The 12,737-nt window shown below is 42.8% G+C and overlaps 1 protein-coding gene across 5 annotated transcripts in view; it reads left to right on the top strand.

Moving 5' to 3' along the window:
* Positions 1-12,737, top strand: part of rtkna (rhotekin a) — a 119,302-nt gene that overhangs the window by 45,807 nt on the left and 60,758 nt on the right. The window contains exon 1 of one of the 5 annotated variants that reach the window (XM_014172452.2): positions 926-2,893. The exons of the other annotated variants lie outside the window; for them this stretch is intronic. Coding sequence (XP_014027927.2) covers positions 2,798-2,893 — 96 coding nt within the window. The 5' untranslated portion in view covers positions 926-2,797. Of the gene's footprint in view, positions 1-925; positions 2,894-12,737 lie in introns of those variants that run through there. 5 annotated transcript variants of the gene reach the window in all.

Raw genomic sequence — 12,737 nt, forward strand, 5'->3', positions numbered from 1 at the left:
AATACCTGCAGGGGCAATGGAGTGACTTCAAACACCTCCTGCTAGCATTGGAACCCTTCTCAGCAGAAAGAAGCATTGAGAGACGAGAATAGGTGTTCTCTCCTGCCTCTGAGAGCACTATGCAGAGGATTCTTTCTCTTGATTAAGAGTGTGTTTGTGTTTTAACATTCTAATGTTGTTTTTGTTCTGTGGTTTTGAAGTTTTGACAAGTGACTTACATCCAGGATTTTGCCCAACCTGCTGCTGCAGAGTTCCACATGTCAGATAGAGTTTCTGAATGGACTGCTAGGTGTTGGGAGGCTTGACCTCTGAACCAGTCACAGGCTGTTTTCATAAACACTCAACACCCTCCCTCCAGTGCATTCTAATCCACTATTTATCTTTCCACCTCCCTCCACTAGAACAATACATCTATTTTCTTACTGTACATAGCCTAACCCAGTGTCTGAGGAAGATTAGCTGGGTAATTTAAACTTCAGGCTGAAGGCTTTTCTTGGGGAAATGACCTGCTGCCATCCCTCAGCCCTGCTCATGTGCTCTGTGATGGGGAGGGCTTAGTACAGTTGATTTGTTTTCAAAGTTTACCTTCTCCCTGTCTTGTAAACCCTAGAGTGTAACATTCACTTTAGCAAATATGTGTTTGTGTGAAAGAGTAATGTGAGGATGACATGGAAGAGTGTGTTTTTTTTCGGGGGGAGCAGGGAATTGTGCGTAAGAAGGTCGTGAGAGTTGTGCGCGAGATGGCCCCAGTTTCCTGTGAGGGGCTTCGCTTGTAGTTATTGCGGTCTCTCCCACGCCACATGGAAGGACACACACACACACACACACGCACACGCACGCACACCAGATGCACTGGCACATCATCTGTAATTCACTGGAACGCCTGAACCCGCTACAGGACGCGCGCAAATCAGACAGGAGACAGAAAATGATGGTGGGATCGGCCCGGGATGGGAGCAGTTAATGTTTTGAAGAACACAGAAGAGACAAACCCAGAAGTTTCTCAGAGGAAAATGAGAGGAACATTTGGCAGAAAGTGGACTCTAGAACGTTTAGCTTTGGGATTCTCAATTTCAGGACTCGAAGTTCCACTGGTGAAGAGGAACACCTAGAAATAACTATAAATGTGAAAGTTAGAGAGACAGCGCTTCAAGAGTTGAAGACTGGGCACCAACATTTGGCTGCGTGAACTGAGAAAACGCTGGAAAGTTATACTGTTAATAAATTCACCGATGCTTGGAAAACACCATTTTTCTCATAAACATATACGCCTGACATCTTTAATAGGCTACCACTTGGAATTACACTTCGATTGCAAGCCCAAATTGTAGACTATTTATTGGGCTCCAACTTGGAAATACACTTCCCATCGATTGCGAGCCCTAAATTGTAGACTATTTTTAGAGTATCAAATTCAGTAATAGACCTATAGTTTTCACAATTTTATTCATGATACTAGCTAATTTTTGGTTTTATTTAAATTGGAGAATTCCATTCATTAGCCTGTTTCCCGCTTGAGGACGCCTCTTTTTAAATGGACAGGATCTCCCTGAATAGTCTATAATACATTATTAAATAAGCAATGGAAAGATTTATGTCATACGGGACTTGAATTGTAAATATGTATTTTAATTGGCCATCCCAAAAGCCCCGGTGTCCGACATCATGCATAATAGTTCCCTCTCGTCCGAGAATATACAGAAATGAACGATGTCCATTTTTAAGATAGGAATAATTCAAATATTTTTCTAATCTCATTCATTGTCACCTTTGCCATATGACAGCGAGGTTTTCAGGGGTTAATCTTTAATTTGCTGTTAGGTTGGGCATATTTGTTTCTTGTTTTATCAAACTGTGATAATGCGCCATCTGACACGGTTTTAATATAATTTGTTATCAAGTGTCTGAAAAGAACAAAGCTATCCCCCTCGCCACTTCCTTTTTTCAGATGCCCATTTAATTGTTTGGTATTTCGTATTTGTTTATTTTAAAGGGAGTGGAGTCTCTTTCTTTCTTTCTTTCTTTCTTTCTTTTTCTTTCTTTTCGCATTTTATGTTTAATGCTCCGTTTCGAGAGGCGCGTTGTACGGGTTAATTTAGCGCGAGGTCCCCCGGCTCCTGTGGTGATTATTGCGCACAGTGGGGTTGTTGTGCTGTTCGTTCCCGCGGAGGCGATGCCCTTTTGCGGAGAGGGCTTGTCACAGCGGACAGACGGCACTCACAATCAGGACGCAGGGACACAAAGAGAATAATTGCATTAAAAAAGGACCATTCTTTCCCCAACTGCCCAGGAGGGGTGTTGACTGTGGGTGTTTGAGAGGCCCTTTGTTGCTTGAAAAAAAGTAGCCAAGAATATGCACTGTGGACTAGCTGTATGTTTTATGAACAGTGTTACTGTATACTGTTAGGGCGCTCGCACACGTCTCTCTACCTCTTTGGTTCGCGGAAAAGTCAGTGATGTGCAGTTTTAACAGAGAAATTGGTTTGAATACTTCGAAAGACAAAACGTTTATGGCGTATGCTCTTTGCGCATTGGATTTAGAGAATGTTGCGCGCCTCCTGTACTTTATCTAACAGTACATTCTCAAAGTTAGTCTTTTCTCTAATTCTTCATGTTCCTGTCTGCTAAGTTTTTAATTTGCCACCATGAGCGTTCGTAGTATTTCTTCCCTTGGGAATTTGAGTTCTCAGCTCCCTTAAACGACTCACATTTGTAACAAATTCATTTTAAAAGGGGGGCGTGGAAGTGAAAACCTTCAATCATAGGCTACCTCAATTTGTGGATATTTCTTCGAGGGATGCCAATGGACAGATACGCTGACATGGAGGACAAACTGCGCATTTTGGAGGACCTGAACATGATGTACATCCGCCAGATTGCCCTGAGTTTACAGGTAATTAACGTAGACCATACCCAAAGGTTGACTGCACTTTTCTGGAAGCTATCACTGTCACATCTGATTCCCAGCGCCTCTCACAGGAGCTGATGTCCTAGCTCTTCTTTCACCTGCTAGTCGATGTGCGGTGTTGTCATGTCATATCTTTGCCTTCTCACCCAAGTCAATCAGGGCGTTTCAGTGAAGTTACATTTTGAAATGTAGGTGTACAAATCATAGGGTGGCAATAGACAGGGAGAGCGAGTAAGCTGTGGTCTATCTCAGACAGTATCTGATGTGGCAGGGACCAGCGTGTATAGGCTCTCACTTCGACTTTCCCCTGAACTGTGTACATCCAGTAGACTACATGAGCCAGTTTACTGAGTGAGTTCCCAGCGCTGCTCCTTTTACATATTAAGAGTTAGGAGGGGCTAGCTGAACAATGTCCCTGACCAAGGTGTCATGCTTACTCTGGTGTGGTCTCCAGAAGTTCTCAGTGAGAGAGAACAGAAAACACCACAAGCCATGTACAGTTAGTTACTCTCTAACCCAGCTTACTAACAGTCCATCTGCAGCTGCATACTGTATGAGTGGGACTCACAAGTCCCCAATGGGGCAAACGTGGGTGTGTGTGCCAGGGAAAGAGAGATGGAAAGGAAGAGAGGCCTAATGATGCAATACTTATCCATTTCCAAGTGAAATAGGACTGTACTGGTTCTGACATAGTCAGTGTGATATCATTGATGTGAACATTATGGATAACAATTTAGTCATTTTGGGACTAAGCTGAGCATTACAGTCCACCTCAGAGAACACAGTGTCTGTTCTTTTGTTCTTTGATGAGCAGAGTGTCTGAACTAAAAGGGCATTGCATATTTCTGCACAAGAAGGTTAAAATAACACTCTGAAATTGTGAAAATTATGATAATGCCCTTTTTGTGTATGAGCTGTTTGAAAAGATGGCAGAAATGTCTGCCTGTTCAGGTGGGATGGAGTTTTTGGCCCAGATCATGACATCACAATCTGATCTGATTTATAATAGACCAATGACCATTCATCTGGGTAAAAGAGTGGGCTCTAGACCATCCTATCAGCCAATCAGGGCTGTGTATGTAAATATATTCTGATTTATTTCCTAACTCCCACACAATCAGACAGCATTTCAATGGCCAAAAGATGCTTGGGGAACAAAATTATTACAATTATATTTTGGAGTTATTTTCAGTAGCCTCTCTGGGCTATGTGGGACGCTACCATCCCACCTGTGGGACACAGCCAGTGAAATAGCAGGGCGGCAAATTCAAAACAGCAAAAACCTCATAATTCAAATTTCTCAAACATACTAATATTTTACACCATTTTAAAGAAACACTTCTCCTTAATCAAACCACATTGTCCGATTTCAAAAAGGCTTTACGGCGAAAGCAAAACATTAGATTATGTTAGGACAGTGCCTAAAAAATAAAAGCCACACAGCCATTTTCCAAGCAAGGACAGGCGTCACAAAAACCAGAAATGCAGCTAAAATTAAGCACTAACCTTTGATGATCTTCATCAGATGGCACTCATAGGACTTCATGTTACACAATACATGTATGTTTTGCTTGATAAAGTTCATATTTATATCCAAAACCCCATTTTACATTGGCCCGTAATGTTCAGAAATGCTTTTCCTCCAAAAACTTCCGGTGAATGAGCACATCAATTTATAGAAATACTCATCATAAACGTTGATAAAATATTAAACTGTTATTCAAAGAATTATAGATAAACATCTCCTTAATGCAACTGCTGTGACAAATTTCAAAAAAGCTTCACGGGGAAAGCACACTTTGCAATCATCTGAGTACGGCGCTCAGAAAACAACAGCAGGCAATACAGATACCCGCCATTTTGGAGTCATCTAAAATCATAAATAGCATTATAAATATTCACTTACCTTTGATGATCTTCATCAGAATGCACTCCTAGGAATCCCAGGTCCACAATAAATGTTGTTTTGTTCGATAAAGTCCATCATTTATGTCCTCTTTGTTAGCGAGTTCAGTAAGCTACTCCAAATGTAGGAAGCGCGCCGAAAATCTCACGACGAAAAGTTTAAAAAAAGTTATATTTACGTTCGTAGAAACATGTCAAACGATGTATAGCATCAATCTTTAGGGCCTTTTTAACATAAAAGTTCAATAATATTCCAACCGGACGATTCAAATGTCTTCAAAAATGTAATGGAACACAGCTACCTCTCACGAGAGTGCGCGCAATTGAGGCCATGTCCTTTCTGAGTCAACAACTTCCAACTTCCTTTGTTCGTTCTCTGTTCACCATAGAAGCCTCAAACAACTTTCTAAAGACTGTTGACATCTAGTGGAAGCCTTAGGAAGTGCAAAATGAACCCTAAGTCACTGTATACTGAATAGGCCCAGTCTTGAAAAACTACAAACCACTTCCTGGCTGGATTGTTTTCTCAGGTTTTTGCCTGCCATATGAGTTCTGTTATACTCACAGACATCATTCAAACAGTTGTAGAAACTTCAGAGTGTTTTCTATCCAAATCTACTAATAATATGCATATCTTACGTTCTGAGCCCGAGTAGTAGGCAGTTTAATTTGGGCACGTCATTCATCTGAATTTCCGAATACTGCCCCCTGTCACTAAAAAGTTAAATAAACACACACCGTGTTTTATTAGACATACAGTGGTGATTTAAAGATAACATTAAATACACTGCATGGAGGCTTTAATCTGAGGAGAGAGGCAGGAGACACATGGCCATTGGAAATCATACAGGGAATATCAAAAGGAAATTCTAATGTAACATTTTTGGACGCTTGGCTGCTCTATTGTGAAACTATGTTAGCTCTGTGCTCTGCAGCTGTAGTGTGTTAGGGGCATCACATCTACTGGTTTTACCTTGGGATCCAAATTGAACCAGGTTTTCTGTCATGATCCAATATTCGCATCGTGATTTTTTTAGTTGTTGCAATCTGGAAAGCTATGTTTCATTCTATATTGATAGTAAATGTACCAATTAAATGACAACAGTCCCACCTTTTTTTATTGTCAATAATTCAATTTTGCCCATAATGTTAAGCTCACTGGTTTAAGACCACACAATCAACCACATCCGTGAAATAGCACTGCTAATAACTCTATATTTTAAAAACTAGTATAGAGGTTAAATTATTTTTAAATATAGGTTCATTATAATTTTTACACATTTTGTACCTGGTTTTAGTTGTTTAAGTTCAGACTGGAGTATTTTATTACAATAAAAAAAAAACATTAAAACCCATTGAAGGTCGCGACCCACCATCTAAGTGACAATGGGAGTGTCAGCCTCTGCAACTGTGGGACCTGAAGGGTGCTGTGTTGGGGCAGTAGTATCACCATGGCACAAGTTGGCATCTCACCTCCACTCTACACATGGAGCTGTGTTGTAGTTCATCTGGCCCAAACAGAAAGCCAGGTGGTCCATTTGAGCATACGATGGACAACATGACTTGTTAATAGAACAGTGGGTGTCTAATGGGAACACACACACTTGTTCTTCTATCCTCTTGGGGACCTGAAGTTTATTTCCATTCAAAATCCTATTTTCCCAAACCCTAACACCTAAACCTAACCCTTAACCCTAATTCTAACCCTAAACCTAACCCCTAAAATGAAAATAGCCTTTGTCCTCATGGAGACGTGGGAAATGTTCCCACGAGGAAGAATTTCCCTCATTTTACTCTCCTTGTGGGGACATTTGGGGATTTCAGGTCCCCATGAGGATGGAAGAACAAGACCACACACGGACACCCCCACCCAGATGGGTCTCCTTGGTGTCCAGAAGAGAATTTAGAACACCGGCTTTGCCCCTGACGTTCTCTGCCTTCCCGTTGAATCCTCAATCCCTCAGCCATTACAGAATCATCACTGATGCTCTCACGAGTTGTACCCTTTCATCCTAGTCACCAGAAGTCAATCAGTCTCAAACGACTCATTTATACTCTATGAAAGAGCTTCCTTTGAGCCACTGACTTGTTTACTTCACAAACAAACTGGAAAAAGCCAGTCATTCTACATGCTGAATCTGTGTTCTATGCTGGCAGAGAGGGGTGGAAGATACTTTCTCAACAAAGAGATCCCAACTGGGTTGTCAGTGTAGCATCTCAGTAAACAGTGTTGCTTGGACAGGCTTGTGTTTCTCTTCAGTGTCCTCAATGGTTTCCCTGTCTGGGTGGGTTGCTGGAATGGATTATATATATGTGGTAGAGATGTGCGACCCACTAGAACTCCATGCTGAGTTCTCCGTGTGCTGCGGCGTGGCCTCCATTAGCTGTAGCAGACCATCTTTTGCCCTAAAGGTAGGTAGTTTAGAAGAGTGCTGTGGATGATCTAAACTTCCCCCTTGTTGCTGTCTGGGAGGCCTGTGTCTGTCCAAGGTGCAAACATGAGTTCTCAGCTTAGTTCCTGTAGTTCTACTGGTAAAGCATCCATTGGTTATAGATGGGCAGCCGTCCTGAGCTGCAGTGCTTACATAGAACAAGAGAACACACCCAGAGGGTCAGAGCCAGCATTCCAGACCTTTTCATAATCAGAGTATGTCAATGCTCCACTCACAGCAAGTTATATTCCCTTACTCCTTGGTTTGTTTTCAGTCATCCAGGTAGACTCTCCTTACCCTCCTTACAACTTCCCTGTTTGTTCAGGTTTTAAAGGGTAGATTCCATGAGTTTTTACTCACCAAAGTTACAATGTAGTGTGGTCAATGACTTAGTAACTTAGTTGTAGTCAACATATTTTTCCGGATATCTTCGGAACTACCCACAATGCACTATTGTAACTGTAATGTGGAGAACTGGTGCTACCTAGCTAGCTCCGGCTGGCTAATGTTAGCTACTAGCCATGCTAGTATGTAATTACATTCAAGACCAAGTGTTGGCATTGGTGAACTACTATGTACATCCACGAAGAAGAAACATTATAAATTAATTCAACAAAGTGCATCTCCTCTTCTCCTGTGCATTTGTTAGTCGAGCGAGGTGAGTTGTTTTAGGTTTCCGTCGTCTGTAGCTAGTGTTAGTTTATATTTCAGACCCAACAGCTTTTTAAAAGACAAATATGCCAAGGAGATTTGTTGTTGGTGGTTGCAGTAATACCCACAAGGATGAGGTTATGACTCATTTGTGGCCCAGAAACGAAAAGCTAGCTTTAAATTGGGACCTGTTTGTCCGGTTGAAACAAGCGAATTGGAGTAAGGTAACCGCGGGACGTCTACTGTATGCAGTGTTAATTTCACCTCAGAGGACTTCGATGGCTATAACCAGTGGAAGACAGTATTCGGAATGAGACTCTGACTGAAACCAGGTGCTGTGCCGAGCGTGAATGTGATGCCTGCAACCTCTGTTGCCTACCAACCTACGGGCACATTGTGAGCGTCAGTAGTGATGGAGATAAACCAAATAAGTTCACTGTGGATTTACCTCATAATATCGCTATTGGATTAGCTGACTCTCCCTCGGCTGATGAAAAGGCCTCTCCCTCTGAAGCACCTCTCTCCTAGGCTCTTCTTTGGTAGCTAAGCCATCAATTGGTAACTCTATTTGCTGGCTTTTTTGTTGTGTTTTGTGGGTTCCTGCCTGTGCTAGACTAGTTGGTGATGTTCTCTGGCTTACTACTTGGCTATGTCGACTGTGGTGGTTGACTATCTAGGTTAGTTAGCTGGCTAGCTAATAGTGATGGGGGTAAAATTGATTGTTCCATATCGGGATATTCTTTTTGACGATATTTTGGGTCATTTTGACAATATCGCAATATGTTTGCTCTAGTTGGCTGTACCTGCACAAAAACTCCAGTATTTTTCCTTCATAGCTTGTTCTCCTTTTTTTTTCTCCAATTTATTTTCAGCTTTTATTTTCACTTTTATTTCCACGACTGATAAAACTTGTTTTCTCATGGCTCTCTCTTGTGCCTCTGCAGCAGACATATGGTGAGCAATATATTTGGAACACAATACAATCCTTGTATCGAATCGCAATAGTAATAGAATCGTGGGAATCGCAATAAATATGGTATTGGCACCAAAGTATCATGATAATATTGTATTGTGAGGTCCCTGTCAAAATAACTAGCTATAGCTGGCTGGCTAAGATATAACTGCATATACCGGTAACATTATTTGATAACTGGTTAGGTGGTAGGGTTGGGCTGTATCCAGATTTTCCTATCCTCGTACCCTCATACCGTCCTTCTCTCACACCGGGATTTACGGTATTACCGGCTTAGTACACAAGGGGGCACCAACAACGCAAAAAAGCCCATTGGGCGTCTATTACCAGAATATACGAATTGCAAAGACAGGCAATCCAGCTCAAAGTTATACATATATATACACTGAACAAAAATATAAATGCAACATGCGACAATTTCAAAGATTTTACTGAGTTACAGTTAATATAAGGAAATCAGTAAATTGAAATAATTTCATTAGGCCCTAATCAATGCATTTCACATGACTGGGATTAAAGATATGCGTCTGTTGGTCACAGATACCTTAAAGGTGGGGACATGGATCAGAAAACCAGTCAGTATCTGGTGTGCCCATTTGCCTCATGCATTGTGACGCTCTTTGCATAGAGTTGACCAGGTTGTTAATTGTGGCCTGTGGAATGTTGTCCCACTCCTCTTCAATGGCTGTTCAAAGTTGCTGGATATTTTGTGGGAACTGGAACACGCTGTCGTACACGTCGATCCAGAGCATCCCAAACATGCTCAATGGGTGACATGTCTGGTGATTAGGGCCTAATGAAATTATTTCAATTGACTGATTTCCTTATATTAACATGGAAGAACTGGGACATTTTCAGCTTCAAGGAATTGTGTACAGATCGTTGCGACATTATTATTCTGAAACATGAGGTGATGGCGGCGGATGAATGGCACGACAATGGGCCTCAGGATTTCGTCACGGTATCTCTGTGCATTCAAATTGACATATTGATATATTTTTATTTTTTTCAATTGAACCTTTATTTAACTAGGCAAGTCAGTTAAGGATAAATTAATATTTACAACGACGGCCTACAAAATACAATTGTGTTCGTTGTTCGTAGCTTATGCCTGCCCACACCAAAACCCCACCGCCACCATGGGGCACTCTGTTCACAATGTTGACATCAACAAACTGGTCGCTCACACGATCCCATACACGTAGTCTGCCATCTGCCCGGTACAGTTGAAACTGACTTTCATCCGTGAAGAGCACACTTCTCCAGCATACCAGTGGCCATCGAAGGTGAGCATTTTCCCACTAAAGACCTTTACGACACCGAACTGCAGTCATGTCAAGACCCTGGTGAGGACGACGAGCACACAGATGAGCTTCCTTGAGACAGTTTCTGACAGTTTGTGCAAAAATTATTCAGTTGCGCAAATCCACAGTTTCATAAGCTGTCCTAGTGGCTTGTCTCAGACGATCCCGCAGGTGAAGAAGCCGGATGTCGAGGTACTGGGCTGGTGTGGTTAAATGTATTCTGCGGTTGTGAGGCTGATTTTGGACGTGCTGCCAAATTCTCAAAAACGATGTTGGAGGCGGCTTATGGTAGAGAAATGAACATTCAATTCTCTGGCAAACAGCTTTGTTGGACATTCATCATGTCTGGGATCTTTTATTTCAGCTCATGAAACATGGGACTAACACTTTACATATGTTGCGTTTTATATTTTTGTTCAACATACATTTGAAGTTATTTCTGTTGAAGTCTACATTATAGGGAATAGGCTAGCTTGCCGGATCCTCAATATAACGTTACACCCCACAAAAACATTTTCTGGCATGACTTTGGCATTCTCTGGAATTCTGATCAGTTTCATGTAATAACTTGAAAAATAGGTGTAATTTTGCATTAGGACTTTTGATGCATATACTATTGCAAATCCATATGTTGCATGTGGTTAAGTGTATGTTACCTACCCTTTAACAAGTCCCTTTTTAAAATAGGAATCACCACATTCTTGGCTCCTCTGTGAGCTGCGACTCTTGTTTTCCTTTTTTTCACGGCTCTCTCTCACCTCAGTTATGACACTCCTAAGGGCCACAGTAAAACACCTAGTCAGTGACAGCGCTGTGAAGCCCTTTTGTCTACGGAATGCAGGAATTCCCAGCCCACTGCTGGCTGATGGGAACAGGAAACAGCCCAGTGAAACAAATGGTTCCCAATAGAGGGGTCAGCATGATGCCTGTATACACACACACACACACACACACACACACACACACACACACACACACACACACACACACACACACACACACACACACACACTGTAGATCATTGACAGATATAGTGGAGATGCCTGAGTGACTGCATTAGTGAGTGTGCTCTCCAGGGCTCTGTCCTCCAAGTCACTGGCCAGTCCCATGCCCCCTGTCCTTTTACTGAGGGGTCACAGGCAGAGGGGAGGGCCCTAAATGGCTATAATTAGCCTGTGTCCTGGAGAGTGGCCCAGAGTGCTTTCTAAGGTCAAATATACTATAAGATAGGTCACCCTTGCACTTTTCTAAATAATTCTCAGTTTCTTCTAAAGTAAGTTGAAATTTGAAGAAAAAAAAATGTTTGAGCTCCACCCCTTGTTATTGGATTTTCAACATTGCAGAATAAATAGTATTTTTGCAAACTTAAGTTTAGAAATTTAATTCAGAAAATAAATACAATTGGCATGGACAACATTATTGGCACCCTGAAACTAGTACTTGTTTGCACAGCTTTTGGCCAAGATAACTCCTGACAAATGCTTCTTGTAGCTTCTTGCACCTTTCTACTGGCAATTGGGCTCATCTTCAGCAAACTGCTCTAATTCTTTCACGTTTGAGGGGTGCCCTCCACCAACTGCTGTTTTCAGCTCTCGCCATAGGTAATGGATGTGCTTTCAGATCGCGACTCTTTGCCGTCCATTCCAGAATAGTCCAGCGTTCCTCCTTGAACTGTTCCTGGGTGCTCTTTTTTTTCTCCCCAATTTCCTGGTATCCAATTGGTAGTTACAGTCTTGTCTCATCGCTGCAACTCCCGTACGGACTCGGGAGAGGTGAAGGTCGAGAGCCATGCGTCCTCCGAAACACTGCTTCCTGACACATTGCACATCCAACCCGGAAGCCAGCCGCACCAATGTGTCGGAGGAAACACCGTACACCTGGCGACCTGGTCAGAGTGCACTGCGCCAGGCTCGCCACAGGAGTCGCTAGTGCGCGATGAGACAAGGATATCCCTGCCGGCCAAACCCTCCCTAACCCAGATGATGCAGGGCCAATTGTGCGCCGCCCCATGGGCCTCCCGGTCGCGGCCGGCTGCGACAGAGCCTGGACTCGAACCCAGAATCTCTGGTGGCACAGCTAGCACTGCGATGCAGTGCCTTAGCCCACTGCGCCACCCGGGAGGCCCTGGGTGCTTTTTGATGTGTGTTTGCGGTTGTTGTTCTGCTGGAAGACCCACAACCTTCAATGGAGACCCAGTTTTTGGACACTGGCTTGAACATTGGACTCCAAAACACCTTTTATAATCTGCTGATGTCATGATGCACATTCAAGGCCCCAGTACCAGAGGCAGCAAAGCAACCCCACAGCATTATCAAACCTCCCCATGTTTGACTGTAGGGAGGGTGTTCTTTTCATTGAAGAACCTTACTACTCTGTTCTGATCTTCTTTGGAAACATACTGTACCACATTGTGTGTGTGTGTGTGTGTGCACCCTGCCCCACTCAGCAGGGGTCCAGACTGGAGTGCAGCAAGATACTTCTGGGCTGTTGTTCCCCTCGCCTCCGTTCCTCTGCCATCTCTTCCCCTCACCTCCGTACCTCCCCTCCCCTCCGTTTCTCTATCT

The sequence above is a fragment of the Salmo salar genome, chromosome ssa24 (genome assembly GCF_905237065.1).
Source record: "Salmo salar chromosome ssa24, Ssal_v3.1, whole genome shotgun sequence".
In the NCBI taxonomy this organism is placed as follows: Eukaryota; Metazoa; Chordata; class Actinopteri; order Salmoniformes; family Salmonidae; genus Salmo; species Salmo salar.